The 19,446-nt window shown below is 55.5% G+C and overlaps 1 protein-coding gene across 5 annotated transcripts in view; it reads left to right on the forward strand.

The window, feature by feature from the left end:
• Kcnab2 (potassium voltage-gated channel subfamily A regulatory beta subunit 2) overlaps positions 1-19,446 on the forward strand; it is an 81,780-nt gene that overhangs the window by 52,435 nt on the left and 9,899 nt on the right. For all 5 annotated transcript variants that reach the window (XM_040734920.1, XM_040734922.1, XM_040734923.1 and 2 more), the window contains 7 exons: positions 6,049-6,092; positions 6,952-6,989; positions 10,752-10,831; positions 13,467-13,511; positions 15,612-15,656; positions 16,808-16,851; positions 17,762-17,848. In XM_040734920.1, coding sequence (XP_040590854.1) covers positions 6,049-6,092; positions 6,952-6,989; positions 10,752-10,831; positions 13,467-13,511; positions 15,612-15,656; positions 16,808-16,851; positions 17,762-17,848 — 383 coding nt within the window. The remainder of the gene's footprint in view (positions 1-6,048; positions 6,093-6,951; positions 6,990-10,751; positions 10,832-13,466; positions 13,512-15,611; positions 15,657-16,807; positions 16,852-17,761; positions 17,849-19,446) is intronic.

Below are 19,446 nucleotides of genomic sequence, written 5' to 3' on the forward strand. Positions count from 1 at the left end.
ACAGCGGCCCCGGGCTGCCATTCCAAGAGGTACTCCCAGCAGCGAGGCCATGAAGAAGGGATCCCACTCCTGTGAGAGGAAGGCGACTGCTGTGTCCCTCCGTTGTGAGCCCTTTGCAGCCCAGCCCAGAAGTGCCCTCTTGGAGACTGCCGGGGGGACGTGGAACAGCCCAGGACCAGGGCAGGGAGGCACAGGGAAAGCCAAGAGGGGACAGAGGAGATGTGAGGCATGGCTGGCTCCTCCCTGCTGGACCTCCAGCTCCCCCCCCCCTCGATCTTCGGCTCCTGTCAGACAAGGGCTTGTCTAACTTCATCTGGAAATTTGATGCCCTCCACTCTGCACGGGCAGATCCTCTCCTGCCCTCGGAAATCCTCTCTCTGAGCGCACGACCGGCCACTTCTTCACCTTCGGGGATAAAAGTCTCATCAGAGACAGGGAAGGGCTCCTTCTGAATCCAGCGGGAGCCGAGCCCGGCCCCAGCATGCAGGTGTCCTTCGTGTGCTCGGAGCACAGCCTCAAGACCCGCAGCCCCGAAGATCGCCTGGGCCGCTCAGCGGCCGGCAGTGCCAGCCCGGGTACCCGTGGACGTTTCCGTGCCGTGGCCATGGTAGCCCGGAGCCTGGGGCAGCTCTCCGTGCAGAGCGTCCCAAACAGCAGCGACACCAGCATGAAGCAGCCGGGGATGAAATATAGGTAGGCAGAGCAGCCAGCTCCGTGGGGGCGGGGACTGCCCACCCCCCACATTCCTGCAGATCTCGCCCACAGCCGGGGCAGCTTGTGCCGAGGGCCTCCCAGCCCTGGTAGACTTGCTAAAAAGTAAGCTGAGACTTGGCCAAGCCTCACAGAGGAGGGTGGTCCATAGGCGCCGTCTTCCTTCTCCCCGTTTTTATCTCTTTTCTGGACTCAGATCTATAGTGAGTCACCTTCATCAGACATCACTGTTTGACCCCAGGGCATCAGCCATGCCCCCACCCCCTGCTACCTCCCATTTCTGCTAAGGTCCTTCTGGCTCCCGGGTAAGACTCGGAGCCCAAGGGCCTGAGCAGCTGGGTACCTGAAGAATATGCTCGGAGGAAAAGGGGCTGGGGCCTCTCCATGTAGAGTCTCCAGGGAAAGGGACCTTACTTAGGTTTGCACAGGCTGAACAGGTCAAGGGAGGGCTCTGGCACCCAGGAAGCCTGTTGGGAAGGGCTTCCTGAAGCTGGAGTGGAAGCAGTTACTTCCCCGGGGACCTCAGACAGTTCAAGCACGGGTGGTCCCCGCGGATTGCAGGAGGGGCCTCTGAGTTCCCGGCTGGCATCACGACGGGCTTAAACCTCCCCGGCACCAGCACCCAGAAGGTAGAGCAGACGTAAAGGAGTCACGTCCCTGAGGCTGCATCATGGTAAGCCTTGCTGGCGTGAGGCTAGGGTCCTGCACTTGCCCTCACACCCTGGCCTCCCCCCAGATCCTCGGGATGTTATGCGTTCTTCAGCAGACATCTTGGGTAAAGAACTCCTTCTGTCCTATGAGCTTGGTGGGGACAATCGGAATGGGATTCTCTGTGCTAGACTCTCTGTGGTATGTGTCTCTGTTTCGGCAGCCATTAAAAGCTAGGGCTAAACAGAAGTGTGTGTGTGTGTGTGTGTGTGTGTGTGTGTGTGTGTATACGAGGATGTGTTTGTGTATATGCGTATGTGTACGTGTGCATGTATTTGCTTGGATTCTTGTTAGCTGGTATGACCTTGAAGTCAGAGGTTTGCCAGGACCGAACATTATAGTGTAGCCGTTTCCACGTGGGTAGCGCTCCCAGTGGAGGGAAACGTGGATCTTGAAGAGCCCAAGGGCTACCAACGGCCGCTCGTGCGTGTGTGCGTGTCTGTGTCTGTGTCTGTTCATCCACGTGTGTCTGTGCGTGCGCGCCTGTATGTCCAGGTGCACACGTCTGTGGTTACACCCATGTGCGCCTGTGTACACATATGCCGTGTATCTGTGGCTTCGCGGCGCTTGTGTCCGTGTGCCCGTGTGTCCCTGCGTGTGCATCTGTCCGAGTATACACGCATACACTGAAGTCAGGGAGGGTGAGACCCGGCAGCGAAAGGCTTTCAGTCTGGGGACCTGGGTTCAAACCCTGGCCCCGGATCTTCATAGACACGCGGTGCCCCCACCTGTGTGACGGCAGAGGAGAGCTGTCTCCAACGCAGGGCCTGGTTGTCTGTTCTTGATGTCGTCTGGAGGGAGGGGGGGACCAGACGCCTGTAAATGATGTGCAGTTTCCTAGAGGGTGAAGGACAACGGGCGTCCTACTGTGTGACCAGCGGGTCCCTTCAAGGAGCCGCTCTGCTGCCAGGCCTCACCAGTGGCCACACAGCGACTGCCCCAAGGTCGCATCCAACGTGTCAGTTGGGGCTGTGGGGACCAAGGACGGGTCCAGACCCTGGCACGTCCACCTCCCCTTCCCCACACACACTCCGGGCATACTTGTCCATGGAAGCGCCACAGCCCGTGGGAGTAAAGGGAGACAGAGGTGCCCAGAGCCGAGGACACTGCTCTTGCCTTGCCTGGGGAGGTGGGAAGAACACTCTGCCCCGAGGGTCTGATCTTGCAGGTGTTCCTGCTCATCTCCAGGTGGCACCAGCACCGTCGTCCCTCGGGTAGCACTCCCTTGGGGCTCCGTTCTAGGCAGAAGACCAAGACAGGAAGGCTCAGGCCTGTCCTTGGACATCTAGAGTCTGGGAGCAGGGATGACCTGTGCGTAGCTGGTATCCCACACGCAGCGCAGGGGGCCAAGCTGTCAGGAGAAAGATGCCGCCAGAACCCCTGTCCCTCCCACCCCTTAGCCACAGAGAAGGTAGAGCGGCTGGCCCATACCCGAGCCAGGCTTTGCCCTCCTCCCAGGTGGCCGAAATGAAAATCCCAGAACTCTTTTCAAAGACTGCTTCCTAGGGCCTTGCCTCTCAGACCCTTCCTGAAGCCTGAGGCACGGCCACTGGGGCAGGAGACTGCTAGCCAGGAGTCTGTGTTGCCTCCGGCCCAGGTGGTGCCTGAGAGGCCTCAGTAGCCTTCTTCCGGAACCTCGGGAGAGAGACCAAAAGCCAGTGAGAAAGACTTAGGGACTTTGACCAATTATCTGATAATCACATCAAGTTTTAATTAAAGAAAGGGAATATGAAGATCATTCTTCCATTCTGCCGTTTGGGCCGGGAGCGTGGTAACAGCCACCATGCAGGCCTGGCTCCGGGGTGCTCCCTGCCCTCTCTCTGCAGCCCTGAACATGCAGCTTTCAGCCTGGAGGTGACCGCCCCCTCCCGAGGCCTGGCAGCAGGTGACAGGACCAATACCGTCATTTACCGAGAGACAAGTTGAGCAGGGTAATCACAGCATGGAGCAGTGTCCCACTTTCGTTAAAGAACCCCTAGGGACAGCAAATGAGGACACCACCCGGAGCCACACTCCCTGTCCCCCCACCCACCCAGGCACAGGAGAAGAGTGGGGCCCTTTTGGGAAGTCCATCCGTTTCTTTGCCAGACTTAAAAAGAGTGCACGGCTTCCCGATGCACTGCCCCAAACTGGCAGGCAGAGGGCGCCCCGCTCTTCAGCCACGGGCACAGGTGTTGCCCAGCCTCTTGCTTTGAGTCTTCACCTGCCTGATCCTACGGCTGGTCTTTCTCCCAGAGCATGCAGTGTGTTCCAGCATGTAAGAGACCTGAGCTCAAATCGCAGACCCAGCACTACTGGGCTGGTAAAGGTTTTCAGGGGGTGACAGGGCAAAAACTTGCCTCTTAACCTAGACTGGTCAGGAGGTTGCCGCCTGTGGTCCCGCGTGAAGATGTTCTCCAGAGATGCCTGATTTTATCCAGGCCAGGTGCCCAGGAGGGTCCAGGGTTCTGCAAGCTCCACACCCCCCCCCCGGCAGTGGTACAAACAGGACCCTTAGAGTATGTGCGACTGTACTCCCAGGGAAGAGATCAGTCGCCTCTGTCCACTCCTCCAAGTGTTCTGTGACCCAACAGCTGCTGCGCTGGCTGACACAGGACAGGGTCATCTGGGAAGAAGGAGCCTCAGTTGAGAAAAAACGCTCCCCTCAGTCTGGCCTGTGGGCATTCTGTAGGGCGCTTTCTTGATTAGAGACTAATGGGGGGAGGACCAGGCTCACCGTGGACAGCGCCACTCCTGGACAGCTGGTCCTGGGTTCTATAGGAAAGCAGGCTGAGCGAGCCAGTAAGCAGCGCCCCGCCATGGCTTCGACTTGAATTCCCACACCTCCAGGTTCCTGCCTTGGCTCCTCTCAGTGGACTGTGAGCGGTGATAAAGAAACCAAAAAAAAAAAAAAAAATCCTCACCAAGTTGCTTTTATCGCAGCAGTAGAAACCTAACTATGGCAGCTGTCAAACCTTCAGTCTCCGTGCCCACTGTGCCCCTTCTGGACACTTTGGTCACATCCCATTACAGTTATGCTCTGCCCAGATCTGGCCCTGCAGACGTATACATGATGTAACCATGCCTTTCAGGCTAGCTCCAGACGCCTGGGTCTATACCGTTGGATGAATTCACTGATTTATAAGGAGGAGCCCAGGAACGTCATTTCTCTTTTTAATGCAGAAATAGTAACGTCTCTTCAGTTTGGGGGGGAGGGTTTGTTATTTCGGGGTCTTTTGTCTGTTCTGTTTTGTTTGGGGTTTTTGAGACAGGATCTTACTATGTGGCCCAGGATGGCCTCAAACTCTCAGCAGTCCCCATGCTTCAGATTTCCAAATATCAGAGCCGGGCCGGGCCGGGCATAGTGGCACATGTCTTTAAATCCCAGCACTTGGGAGCTAGAGGCATGTGGAGCTCTGTGAGTTGGAGGCCAACCTGGTCTACTTAGTGATTTCCGGGACAGCCAGAAATACGTATTAGAGAAACCCCTGTCTCAAAAACAAAAAGAAGAAAGAAAGAAAGTGCTGGGACCACGGGTGTATGCCACCGTGCGTAGTTCATCGGAGCCTGTTTGATGTGTCCACTGATGGTTTTATATACATAAAAGGCCTCTCGTATGTCAAGCAATCTGCCTTGAGCAGCTGCCTCTTTGGGAAGCAAAATACATAATAAGTCAAGGCCCCGTGACCAGGCACCAGGCCTGTGAACTGTGTGGTCCACCGTCACAACGGCCAGCATCCTTGCTGGACGTGCACAGCGGGCTCTGGGAGTGACCGTCCCTTGGGGAGCATAGTGCAGGACCCCACGAAGGAAGCAGGGCGCAGCCCTAGAAGGGTCAGGGCCCAGGCAGAGCTGTGACACCCGGACACTCGTCACATCCCTGTCACACACACACACACACACACACAGGCCCCAGGAGTGAGCGCCCGAGGAGAGTGGATAGCTTGGGCTGGCTGCCCAGGGAACCACATTCCCCACTTCCTAGGGTGACCTCAGTATGTCCTCTGCGTTTGGGGAATCGTGACACGGCCCGTCCGTACGCTAATGTGCGTCCTTGCCAGGTAGGAGCCTCGGTGGGCCATGGGAGGTTATTTCATGGGCTGCCAGGCCTGGCTGTGACAGAGGGAGAGCCACCCTGCTGGGGAACCGCAGTGCCACCCAAACCGCCAGCCTCTGAGACATCGGCGGCCGAAGGGCCAGCTCTGTGGCCCAGAAGAAGCAGGGCTCACCGAATGTCTCTGCTCTCAAAGAGAGGGACAAACAACCCGTAACAGAGATCACAAATGTGCCCTCTAGAGAGAACTTAACCCTACGGCCACACACAGACCTGAGTCAGAGTTGCCTCGCAGCCTGTCCGTGAAAACAGCAGCCCTAATCATTACCGGCACCTGACCTTGAGGCAGGCTGCAACCCTCCGCAGGCCTGTGTGAGCCCAGAGTGGACCCGGGGAACAGCTGGCACGTCACCGCACATCAGGCTAACAGAGGCCTCCCCAGATGGTTCTCTGCGCCCTTCAGAAAACGTTTTCACTGGGTGGAAGCAGGCAACGGGCCAGCGGCACTGGTGATTACCTGATGATTACCTGGCTGGCTGCACCCTGCCTGGGCCAAGGTCTGACTCGGTCTTTTTTTTTTTTTTTTTTTTTTTCAGGAACCTGGGCAAATCTGGCCTTCGGGTCTCCTGCCTGGGACTTGGTAAGTACGGGAACCCCTCATGAACAAGGATGTGGGGGCTTCAAGCACGCTGGCTCCACCCCCATGGAGAGCTACACCGAGAGCCTATATTCTGGGAGATTAGGTTGCCACGGCAACCGGGGGCTAGGAAGAAGGAAGGGACAAAACTACATACAGCTTTAGCTGGGGAGAGGCCAGGGGAACCCTGGGAGTCCCATTGCCACACAGCTCTTCACCCCTACCCAGAAATCAGAGCAGCCCGTGACTCTCGCTGAACCAGGAAGCCTTCTCCCTGGCTTCTAAGCCTCACTTCGGAGAGACACCATCCCCAGGAGAGACCATCTGGGCTTGCCCTGTTCCTTTCTCCAGACGTGAGCTCAGTCCTCAGAACCTACTGTCTTGCGCCTTCAAGGCAAACACAGTTTTTACCCCTCCAGCCCCAACAGCCATACCTAACAGACCTTCTCCAAGCAGAGCCTGACATCAGGGAAGCACCCTCATTCACTCTCTGGGACGGTACCACAGCAGCCCTGGCCTCAGAGGGTGTCACACCGTAGCCCACGCTGGCCTCACACTCGGGGCAGTCCTCCTGTCTCAGCCTTCCAGGTGCTTAGGTTACAGGTGTGAGCCTCCACACCTGTCTCCAGGTGGGCATTTCAGAGGCCACAGCCGTCCTCGGCTTACCCAGCTCCCCGTCCGCCAGACTCAGCCTGGAGTCCAGGTGTCCGCATATACAGGGCACGCTCAACACAGAGCAGTGGGTAGCACGCAGCTGTCCCTGACTCTGTGCCCTACACGTCGAGGTCTGAGTGCCTACAAGGCAGTTCTGGTCCACTGTCAGATGATCTAACCTGAGCCTATATGTATGTCTCCTCTCCAGGAACATGGGTGACCTTCGGGGGACAGATCACGGATGAGGTAAGATGGAGCCCTCAGCCCCAAGGTGTGTGGCTAAGTCCCCCTGTGTGAGCCAGGGACTGTGTATGCTCATGGACGCCACCGTGGAAGCCTCTTTGCCTTTGTTTGGTGGCCAGGCAGGCCGAGGGGTGCTGGCCCAGAAAGATGTTGTTGCACCTGGTGGCACCAGTCAGCTGAGACCTGCCATTTCTCAGCAAAGTCTCTCAGCTCCCAGGAATCCAGGATTGTCAGGTACGTGACACAAGAAGCCTCAGCTAACCTGAGCGTCGAAGGTCCATGTTTTCCAAGTGACAAAGCTGGATAGGGGATCTGAGCTGGGTATGCCACACTAGAGGACCATCCATATGGATGTCAGCCTGAACAGGCTGTCTGTCGGGCCACTGTGCTCTGACCTACTAACTACCTCTAACTACCGGGAACTGAGTCTCCTGGGGCTTACCTGCTGCTGGGGCACAAGGTGACACTAAGAACCAGCTGATCTCAGGGCCTGTCAGAAGGGAGGGGGACGCACATGCGGACGGCGGGAGGTCAGAGAGGAGAGCTCTCTGCATCTGTGGCATCTCAGCCATTGTGTTTGCCCAATCTGCCGTAGAAAGGATTGTGTTTAAAAAATTAATGAGCGGGTCCATTTGAGACCTTGTTAGCGGCGATCGCTCCGTTTTTAGGGGAAACTTGGCTCCCACAGAGATTTAAATGCAGTGTGTGGTTTCGTTCTTGATTTTTATAGCAGTAGCCGGGTCATTACCATTTGCCCTGTGCTCGGAGGCTGCTGGAGATAAGCTTCCAAGGGGGAGCTCTGGTCCCCAGAACTCAGAGTAGAAATCGGAGCCGGGGGGACCTGTATGGTTTGTCTCCAATAAGTCAGGTCCGACTCAGCCTCACCCCACCCCCCTTACAGGGTGACACAGGAGATGGAGGAGCCGTGGAGGGCATAAAGAGAGCGAACTGTTCTGACACTAGCTGCAGGGCGTGACGTCCTTGTGGACCAGTGACTCTGTCCCCAGCAGATCTGTGCCACTGTAGAGTATTGATGGATGAATCTTAGACGGCTCTGCCCCTCACTGTGTCTCAGTCACGGAGAGGGTGACGAGGATAACGACGCTGGGGGGGGTCACACCTCAATGACATCAGGCCAGCGGAGGAGAGGAGGGATAGATGACAGAGCCGGGGTCCTGGGAGGGTGCGGCAGACAGAAATGACATAGTGAAGGAAGAAGAAACATTTTTGTATTAGATCCCGCGGTTCACGTAAAGAAAGAAATCAATATGCCGAATGTCAGGGGCCCCTAGCTGTGCCAGGAGAAGAGGGCAGAGATGTTTACTCTCTGACTGTTTGGTAAGAGCCGGTCAGAAAGCCAAGGCTGGCTATGGGCTGATTTCCACCCCACTTTGAGGACTTTTGGTTGACTTTTGGTTAAAGGTGTGAAGCATAAACTTCACCGTGTTAGGGCTGGAGAGGTAACTCAGCGAACAAAATGCTTACCCGCAAGTTGAATCCCCAGAAGTCATAAAAAGTGGGGCATGGCGGTGTGTACTTGAAATCCCAGCACCGAGGCCGTAGGCACGGAAGGACCGCTGGCTGGCCAGCCTGGTGGAATCTGCAGGACAGATGAGAGGTTCCAGTGGGTCAAGGTGGACAGTTGGCCAGCACCCTAAGGGATGATACCCAAGGTTGACCTCTAGCCCTACGCATAAGTGCACACACGCACACGCAGACAGAAAAACGACCACTTTAATCATCACCAGGGCGTAGTCCATGGGGTGTCTCCACATTGCCATGCAAACACAGCTTCCGTTTGCAAACGGGAGTGCCACACCGTCAAGCAGTAACTCTCCCGGTCCCTGCTCACCTCTAGTCCACCTCCTGTCGCTGTTGAGCCCGCAGTCCGTCTTTGTGAGTGAAGTCTCATTGACGCATAGCCACACTCACTGGTTGGCACGCCTGTGGCTGCTTCTGCCGCAAGGACAAAAGCTGAGTACTTGACGGGTCGTCTAGCCCAAGATGCTTGAGTCGTTAGATACCTGGCCCGGCGCGGGGGTGGGGAGGGGGGAGGTTTGACGGCTCCTGTGCTGTGACATCACAGCGGCTGCCCACCAGGGGAGCCGCTGTGCACAAGAGAGCCCCAGGGAAGACGGTGGTGACGGCCGCACAGTGGTGAGCGTGCGCCAGGACTGTGGACCCGGTGACAGCTGCCAGTGTCTCAGCACTCAGGAGGCTAAGCAAGGAGAACGTGGGTTGGAGGAGCGTTTGGACTACATAGTGAGACCCTGTCTCAAAAGAGTTATCTTTCTTTTTTCCTTCTTTTTTGGTTTTTCGAGACAGGGTTTCTCTGTGTGGCTTTGGAGGCTGTCCCAGAACTCTCTCTATAGACCAGGCTGGTCTCGAACTCACAGAGATCCGCCTGCCTCTGCCTCCCGAGTGCTGGGCTTAAAGGCGTGCGCCGCCGCCACCACCACCTGGCTAAGAGTTATCTTTTTTTTTTAGTTATATTTATGTGTGCTGAGTGTTTTGCCTGCGTATATGTACATGCACCACATGCGTATAGTGCCTGCGGAGGCCAGAAAAGGGTGTCACATACCCTAGAACTAGAACCACAGATGTTTATGAGCCAGCATGTGGGTGCTGGGAGCCAAACCTGGTCCCTCTGTAAGAGCGAACGCTGTTAACCCCTGAGCCGTCTCTGTCCCCCTCCAAAAAGAAAAAATGTTTTAGGGTTAATATGAGAAGTTTTTCCATATAGATTTTAGTACACACATTTTTTAAGACGGTCTCGTGTATTCCCAGCTATCCTTGATCTTGATATGTAACCAAGAATGACCTTGAACTGATTCTCCTGCCTCCACCCGCTGAGTGCTGGGGTTACAGGTGGGTGAGAGTACTCCTGCTTTTGTGTGTCGCTGGTAACTAAACCCAGGGCTTCCAGCGTGCTGGGCCCGATGCTCTGCCCACTGAGCCACATCCCAGCTCCAGTAAGTGTCTGTCTAAAGAGAGAGGGAAGGAATGAAGCTCTCCGTGAACCACTCTAAACTGCTAAAGACAGCAGGCAGAGGAGCTGCAGCCTCCTTTGGGGTCGGGCAGATGGAGCAGTACAGAAAGAAGTACATGCCTATCTAATAAAAAAAAGTCCCCAAAAGATAAAAATGCAAGCCATGAGCCCTCTCTTCTCAGAGGTCCAGGCCCTCTAGAGCCGTCACGGGGCACCCTATCCAGCGGGGATGCACCATGCAGTGACCCCCCTCCAAGCGTGACTCAGGCTGGCTGGTGGGACACACCTGGGGAGGGTCATGGTGAGAGCAATACGGCACCGGTGAGCAGGCCACACTTGCCCGTGCATTGGCATCGCAGAACAAGCCCAGCATGAGCAGAGAGGTTCCTTGGGTGGGCGGCTCTGGGGAGGAGGCTCCCACAGCCGCTCCACAGTGGGGCTGAGAGTCTCGTGGACCTTGCTGGTGTTTCTCTGACAAGACACTTGGGTAGGAACTTGGCCATCCGGCCAGCCTTTGGGATTGACCCACCCTTTCACAGGGTTTGCCTAAGACCACAGGGAAGCACAGATTTTACATTGCGATCCGTAACAGTAGCAAAATTACAGTTCTGAAGTAGCAATGAAGATGTTAACAGTCGGTCGGGGTCACCACAGCGTTGGGGAACTGTGTTAAAGGGCAGCAGCAATTAGGAAGGTTGAGAACCACTGGTTCAGAGCCTCCCTGGAGCTGGAAAAAAACAGTGCTGGCTGCGACAGCTCTGGTTTTATCGTTTCAGATGGCAGAGCACCTCATGACCCTGGCCTATGACAATGGCATCAACCTGTTCGATACAGCAGAGGTCTACGCTGCTGGCAAGTATGTACCTTCCTCACGAGAGAAGGTGGCACGGGACACCTTCAGGGAGTCACATCTCCAGCTACCATCTCTCCTTCCCAGGCACCCACAATGGTGTCTACCACTCTGTCCTCTTTTTAAAACCCTGAATGATCTTGGGAGATATTTAGATGCGGCCAGACTCAGAACACTCAGGCACCCCGGCTGCTTTCTAAACCCCCCGGTGTGCCCAGCCACCAACCAAGACACGGTGCTGGACTAGAACCGAGACCTGATGTTGTCCCTGGCTATGTGGACACACTGGTGAGGTTCAGCCAACCCCGTGAGCCTGGCCTATTCAGGTCTTAATGGTGCCATAGACGCTATGTAGGACACACAGCCTTTCTGAGCCGGAGTGCGCAGGCGCCGGCAGACCTCAGCGCGAAGGGAGCGCTTTCCATCTTGACGGATGATGAACTTTCCAACTCGATTATGTAAAGCTCGGCGCTCTTCAGCCAAAGCCGTTGGCTTCAGGCTTAAAGACGGGCTGGGATCAGATCATCCAGGCTCCTGCATCACATTTCCCAAAAGTAGGTTTTCCTGGGTGAAATCATTCCCTGGCTCTCTTTCTGTCCTCCCTTCAGCCCGCTCCTGCTTGGAGCCAGCCAAGTTCCCATCAGCTGGGCTGGCTGCAGCCCTGATCTGCTGTGCGCCATGGCCACGGGGCCAGCATCTGCTTCCTGGGCCTTGGGATGTTACCTGCTGCCTCGAGTGGGACCCATCGCGCCAAGCATCAGGGAACCCAGCTGGACAACTATCCAGTCCCTACCAAGGGCCTGGGGAGCCGACAGCTGTTCCCCCACCCCCTTCAGCCTCCATCAGCAGGGCTTCTATCTTTCCTACACCACCCCAACCCACAACCCCGCCTTCTCCAAACAGACAGCAGCTTCCAATCACAGCAAGATACTTCCCAGACAGCCAAGCTAGGCAGAACAGCCAGAGGTCGGAGAGCCTGATGCAGATGCCCAGCCCAGAGGCATCCCGCAGTCTCCTCTTCCCCGGCCCAGCTCCTGCCCGAGCCTTGCTGCCCAGGAGAGCAATCATAGATTGATGCCACCTCCTTCGTCTCCAGGTGGCCCCTCCACTGAGCAGTTACCAAACTCTGCCCTGTCACTGCCTTCGCTTCTAGTGAACTGGACACTCAGAGCTGGCATGCCAGGACAGCCACTCCAGACACTGGGCATCCTGGGGGCCTCTCGGGAAGCCTCCTGCTAGAAGCCATGGCCTTCAGCAGAAGCTCTCTGCTCCGAATGGCATTGCTTCCGGAGCCCCATGCCCTCCGCTCTTCAACCAGCTGCTGTGGCTCCACAGTCCAGCCTGTAGCTAGGCCAGCCTACTCACAAGGCAGAGATACCTTAACGCCGCCTGTGTGACTGGGAAGCTGAGCACTGTATCTTGGGGGCAGGCCAAGCTCCTCTGACCAAGAGGCTAAGCCATAGCTCCAGCAAGCAGTCAGCCAGAGCCACCCCGTCACTGACCGGGGGTGAGCGCACACATATCTTGCTGACGGTAATCTGTGTGCTCCTCGGCGACCTGCAATATTTCTGTGCCAAGACTGCAAGCAAGACTTGGGTTAGCGACTCAGGCAGCCACGCCGTCACCTCCCTCCTCTCCTGCTCTTTTTGTCTGACAAATTGGGGGAACCAAGGAATGAAAGGAGGCCAGAGCTGATTGAATTTTCAGTGCGTCCTGACCATAAATGAGGGGCATTCAGAATATATGCTAAACAGCTTGCAAATTAGAGCCCATTATTTCTGAGTGGATGACTCAGGCGCTTTTATAATTGGAATGTGGCGCTGGGTTTGGATCATTTTCCGTCTGTTGTTTTTGCTCAGAAACATTTTGCTACAAGCAGAAAGTTCTTAAAAGTTAATCCGCACCACTGTGCCAAAGGGAAGCTGAACAGCCAGCTTGTGACCCCAGCTGGCCCCGGCTTGAAGCGGGACCCTAATGCGTGCCAAGAACAGGCAGTGGGCTGGGTGGCTCTCTGTTGTTTAAAGAGAGAAACGAGCCGCACGCAAACACGCTCACACACACACATATGTGCGCATGCACGCGCGCACACACATGCACACACATGCACACACACACACACACAAAGCAGACAGGCACGCACAGGCTTGGTTGGAAGCCCCACGTCGGCCCCAGGAGGTGCATTGTCTCTGCATACAGAGATGATGTGTGCAGAGAGCACCTAGGCCACTGTGTGCTTGCCTTTTAAAGATAAGTTTGCTGTACATCTTACTCATGTACCCAGCCTGAGTGTTTTCCCCCCAGGGTATCTGTTAGCTGGGTGAGGAAGCCAGTTGTGGGGACCTGTCCTTCCCCAACAAGTCCAGAGGTGCAGCTGCAGGGACCAGGCCTTTTCATCAGAGGACTGGCACCGCCACCCCCCACCCCTGCTGCCAGTCCTGGACGTTTGCAGTCCTTAACCCGTCCTGGAATGGGCTGCTGAGCCAAGGCCGCGTAGGCGCCTGGCATTCCAACCCCAGTGGTATTTTCACAGAGGGGACCTGGCGGCTCATTGTCATGGTGGGGCTGGGTTTGATTTTCTTTTTTTCCGTTACGCATAGACGAAATCCCCATGTCTGCCTCTCTCCTTCTCTTCCCTTTGCAGGGCTGAAGTGGTATTAGGAAACATCATTAAGAAGAAGGGATGGAGGTAATTACCCGGCTCTCTGTGGTCTGTCTCCAGGGCTCACAAGGAAGGCTGGGGGCGGGGGAGGGGGACAGCACGCAACTAAGGAAAAGGCAAAAGCATCCTGGGTCTCTCTCCTGGCTAGGGTAGGCAGGCCATCTGCCTGGGGCAAGCCCGGACTTGGGTGGCACCGCAGTGGGGGCCATGAGCATTTGGGGATTGGTCTTTGCCAGTCACCAAAGGAGTGGCCCAACAGCTGCTTGTGCGATCTTTTCTTTATCGTTTTTTTATATCATCACGTTTATCTGGGGTCAGATGAAAGCCCGTGGAAGTTGTTTCTCTGCCTCTACCATGTGAATTCAGGGAATGGAGCTCGGGGTTTCTAGCTTGACAGCACACATCTTATCCACTGGCCCAGCTCACCAGCCCCCCTTCTCTCTCTCCCCCCTCTTTTTCCCCCTCCCTCCCCCCCAGAGAAAAGGTAATCCAGTACCCTGCAAGGGCCAGTAGGCTAGGCAATAGCAAGAGAATTGTGAGGGCTGGGAATGTTGCTTAAGTGCTTGCCAGGCCTGGGTTCAGTTCCCAGCAGTGCATAAAAAGAGGCAGAGCGGTACACGCCTGTCAGGAAGCAGCAGCCTGCACTCGAGGGCGTTCTCAGTCAGGCGCAACCCTGCTGTGCACACGGAAAGCCCTGCCTGTGGCCTCCCTGCGCAATCTTGCTGAAACCTCCAGTCGCCCGGTATTTCCTGCTGAAAAGGGGGGACCTCTCGGAACAGAAGCAGCTTCTGCCCACTCCAGAGGGAGTGAGCCCCCACACCACAGGGGGCGCCCTGCCAGCCGCTAAGGCCAGGGTGCCAGAGTCCGCCATGTCCCCCAAACGGATGCACAATTCGGTTCTTTGAGGCAGAAGTGACACTGTTTGCCCTAGGCCCCCCTCCCCTCCACACACATCTCACAGAGATTCCGCGGGATGGGGTTACTGAACAGAGTCTTGAGCCAAAATGAACTGCAGATGAGTGTCCCCCCCCACCCCAGGTGACCTGGGTGTGACGGGCACCGCACAGAGGTCCACATGTGAAAACCTTTTACCTCTCAGCTGAACTCCATCCTCTGCCCCACCCAAGGACCTCAGAGGTAGTTCAGCCTTCAGGAGCTCACTGCATCTGTAAAAGAGGCCAGTGAGCAGGGAAGCAAGCTGTCTAGGTCTGTAAATCACCAGTCTAGCCTGGTCAGGCCCTGCTGGAGCTGGGGGCAGAGTGACTTCAGCCCAGCACCCAGACACATCGTGTCCCTCGGGCTTGGGCGGTGACGGAGCTCAAAGGCAGCAGAGTGGGAGCCTGGTCCGGTCACTGTGCTGTTGCTGTGAGGGGACAGCCTGTAAGGGGAAGCGTTTAATGGGAGGTTTGCTCACAGTTTCGGGGGTTTAGTACATCCTGCCTTTATCAGTCTAGGCCGAGTCCTGCTCTATACTCCAGGCCTCAGGTAAAGCTGGACCGTCCCTCATCCCTGACCCTCCTGATGGTGGCTTAGAATCTCAGTGACCAGACCTCACGCCACAGGGTCCCTGATACCCTCACTCCCTCTCTCCTCTCACACAAGCCCGTTTGTTTTCCCCTTGGCTCTGATCAGTCCCAGACAGATTCTCCCAATTCAGTAATCCAAGGTTAAAGCCCCTGGCCGTGTGCATGGAGAGGCTCACACTGGACCACCATTCCTTTGGCATAAGCTGGCACTGCCCATACCAATGCTAGCAGAGCGAGCATCGAGAGCCCAGCTTGAGGCTCTCCTGCCTCAGCGGGCCCTCATGGGGCTGAGGAGCACACGTAGGGATGGGGAAGCCACTGTCACGGACTCCTAGAACCCTCGCTCTCGCTCTGCATCTCCGCTGTGGGACCCCAGTACCCAGCCGGGCTGCCACGCTGAGTTGCTTGGTTGCATCTGTTCGTGGGGAGACCCAGAACCTGAGCTCAGCACCTGGCAAGAACGTCACGATTCAGAAACGCCCATTTCACACCGAGCTGGGGGGGGGGGGTTGGCAGGACAGCTGTAGGACCGCTAGGTGAAGGCTGAGGGAAGACCTCAAGGGCCTGCCAGGTCCAGTAACCCCTCTCTTCTACTCTGCAGACGGTCCAGCCTCGTCATCACCACCAAGATCTTCTGGGGTGGAAAGTAAGTACCGCAGTTTGCAACGCCCCCCAGTGGTAGCTAGCCACTGCAGCCCCCGTCCCTGCGGAGACACCACTTGCAAGTCGAGGGCAAGGGTCACTGTTGATCTTGAGGAAGGAGGGGACGTTGGCCTCTCACAGCTATCTGCAGGCTGGGGACCTCACGCCCGTCCGGTATATCCCCAAGCCACAAGGAGCTTTGGCTGAGTTTGTCTTTTACTCAAACCTTGTTTAATTTTTATTATTTTTACTTAACATGGTGACATTATAAAAATTCTAGAAAGCAGAATTATGAATTATCGAAGCCAGCTTAAAGTCTCCGGGGCCCACCTATCACTCTGTCAGTTTCCAGGTGTCTGGCTCTATATTCCCCACAGGGCTAGACACAGTTCATCTCATAGGAGTTAAATGATTTATAGGCTGAGAACGAGGCCCGGTCGGGAGAGTGCTTGCCAGGCATGCATGAAGCCCTGTGTTCCTCCTTATACCCTATAAACCCTGGTGGTTCATGCTTGTAATTGCAGCACTTCGGAGGCCGAGGACTCAGAAGTTGAAGGTCATCCGTAGCTGAGTGACAAATTTGAAGCTAGCCTGGGACACATGAAACCCTGTCTCAAAACAAATTGCAAAAAAAAAAAAAAAAAAACCTCATTCGTAACTTTTTAAAAACATCCTTTAACCCCAATACTTGGGAGGCTGAGGCAGGAGGATCTTGAGTTTGAGGCCACCCTGGGCTACGTAGGGAAAACCTGTCTCAAAAAGCATAAATACGTCCGGGCGTTGGTGACGCACACCTTTAATCCCAGCACTCGGGAGGCAGAGGCAGGTGGATCTCTGTGAGTTCGAGGCCAGCCTGGTCTACAGAGCGAGTTCCAGGACAGCCTCCAAAACAATACAGAGAAACTGTGTCTCGAAAAAAAAAAAGCATAAATAAATAAATAACATATCGAAGCTGGGCAGCGAGGTGATATTGAAACCTAGTGCCCTTGTGCCCCGCTGCCACCCTGGGGTCAGCATCCAGGTGCCCACCCCGAGCCGTGAAGGGTACTCCTCCGCCTGTGGCTGTTACCCGCAGACGTCTTGTGTTCCGATCTACGTTTTTCCATTGCGATCACAAACATTATCCCCCAACCGACTGAAGCGTATGTTTTTCAGAGCGGAGACCGAGAGAGGCCTTTCCCGGAAGCACATAATCGAAGGTGAGCTCGAGGGTCTCTAAGCATGGTGTCCCCAACCCGTGGTCCCCTGTGAAGGAGAGCCTAGAGGCATTGTAGCCCTACCCTTCCCTTCAGTGATTCAGCCCAGGCCCTGGCCCTTCTTCAAACATTTCCGTCCACTCCAAAAAGACACGATGCAGGAGACCCGCTACTGAACAGAGGCTATGCATGCCGAGCCTGGACGGACATGGCCAGGCTTCAGGCCAGGCTGAGCCGTGTGCTGTCTGGATGGCCTTGGGCAAGAAGCCGTCCCCTCCCTGAGCTTGTGTCAAAAGGTCTGGAAAGCAGGGCAGTGTGAGCACACCGCCCGCTCAGGGCTGTTAGGAATAACGGGCACGCAGCCCAGATTCGTCCAACCACAGTGGCTGGATGCAGGCTTCTTCCTAAGTCACATTTATTCTCCGTGATACTTCTCACGGGAAACATCATCGCTAGGCAGGGGCAGGGAGGGCTCGGTTCCTGGCTCCCCACCTCAGGCCCGGTGTCTTCATCCTAGCCATTGGATCTCTGAACTGTTGGGAGGTGTGGGTTGGTGGGCTGGTGTGTCACACACCACCAGCCTTTTGTACTGTCCCTCTGTGTGATACCACACCCAGCTCTGCTTATTTCAGTACAGACTACCAGGACCCTGGAAGTGGCCCTGGTAGCATCTGTCTATTTCGTCCCGGGACATTTGGTCTCTGGTTCTCCTGACATCCCCTGGAAATGGCCAGGGTGCCCGCCTCCCTTTAGGATGGGCCTTGTGTCTTGGCATCTCCTCAAGACCCTCACCTATCCTAAAGCTCCGTGTGACGGGGGCCTATTCTCTTCTGACTCTGGTCCCCTGAGCCGGGGGGGGACTAGCTAGAGGCTCCCTCGCAGTGCTTACCACTCCTGTCTTGTCTTCTCCCAGGGCTGAAGGCTTCCCTGGAGCGGCTGCAGCTGGGCTACGTGGATGTGGTTTTCGCCAACCGCCCAGACCCCAACACGCCCATGGAAGGTAGGTCGGCCGGCTCCCCCCTGCCTAGTTCATGCAGGCAGGACAAAGCCAGGCGGACCAGTGGTCGGCTCTGGGGCTCTAGTAACTGCCAAGCACAACCACGCTGGGCACTCAGGACGGAGGTGGCTAGGCCTCTGGGTGGGGGAGGGGTGGGCCCTGGCCCTGCCAGGCCGAGCCTGGGCCCCGATCTCACTCTGTATCCTGGCTCTGTTGGGGAGCAGTAGCACCTTCTCGGCAGCTGGTGTTTAGCACCGGGGTGGCTGGGGGGGGCGGGGATGGTTTATTCTTTTCATTCTGGTTCCCCTGGGAGGGCTTAGAGGTCTTTTGCTCTGGGGGTAAAAGTTATTACCTGAAGGAGAGGAAGCACTCAGCGCACTGAAGAGCCTTTTGGGTTTCTTTAGCGTTTATTTGTTCCCTCGACTCCCGGTCCCCTCCATCTCCCCCACTTCCTGCCTCAGCATCTTCTCATTTCTGCTTTGCTGCTTCTGGGACTTGGGAGGTTAAGTTGAACTGTTATTTCGTCTCCATTTGCTTTTGTGTATATATATATATATATATATCACACTGGTGTGTGTGTGTGTGTGAGTGTGTGTGTGTGAGTGCGTGTGTGTGAGCGTGCATGTGTGTGTGGATCTGTGTGCATCTGTGTGTGTGCATGTGTATGAGAGTGTGTGTGTGTGGATCTGTGTGTGCATCTGTGTGTGCATGTGTATGAGAGTGTGTGTGTGTGAGTGTGTGTGTGAGCGTGCATGTGTGGATCTGTGTGCGCATCTGTGTGTGTGCATGTGTATGAGAGTGTGTGTGTGTGAGTGTGTGTGTGAGCGTGCATGTGTGTGTGGATCTGTGTGCGCATCTGTGTGTGTGCATGTGTATGAGAGTGTGTGTGTGAGTGTGTGTGTGTGAGTGTGTGTGTGAGTGTGTGTGTGAGCGTGCATGTGTGTGTGGATCTGTGTGCATCTGTGTGTGTGCATGTGTATGAGAGTGTGTGTGTGAGTGTGTGTGTGTGTGGATCTGTGTGTGCATCTGTGTGTGTGCATGTGTATGAGAGTGTGTGTGTGAGAGTGTGTGTGTGGATCTGTGTGCGCATCTGTGTGTGTGCATGTGTATGAGTGTGTGTGTGCATCTGTGTGTGTGCATATGTATGAGTGTGTGTGAGTGTGTGTGTGTGAGTGTGTGTGTGCATCTGTGTGTGCATGTGTATGTGAGTGTGTGTGTGAGTGTGTGTGTGTATGAGAGTGTGTGTGTGAGTGTGAGTGCATGTGTATGAGAGTGTGTTGTGAGTGTGTATGAGAGTGTGTGTGAGTGTGTGTGAGTGTGTGTGAGTGTGTGTGCGTGAGTGTGAGTGTGTGTGGGTGTGTGAGTGTGTGAGTGAGTGTAAGTGTGTGCGTGTGTGTGAGTGTGTGTGAGTGTGTGTGCATGTGTATGAGAGTGTGTGAGTGAGTGTGAGTGTGTGTGTGAGTGTGTGTGTGAGTGTGAGTGCATGTGTATGAGAGTGTGTTGTGAGTGTGTATGAGAGTGTGTGTGTGTGAGTGTATGTGTGTGTGTGTATATATATATATATATATATATATATTCTTTCTTTTTAACAGAGCTCTGTT

Source organism: Mesocricetus auratus, unplaced genomic scaffold (assembly GCF_017639785.1).
Source record: "Mesocricetus auratus isolate SY011 unplaced genomic scaffold, BCM_Maur_2.0 Super-Scaffold_100042, whole genome shotgun sequence".
Taxonomy (NCBI): Eukaryota; Metazoa; Chordata; class Mammalia; order Rodentia; family Cricetidae; genus Mesocricetus; species Mesocricetus auratus.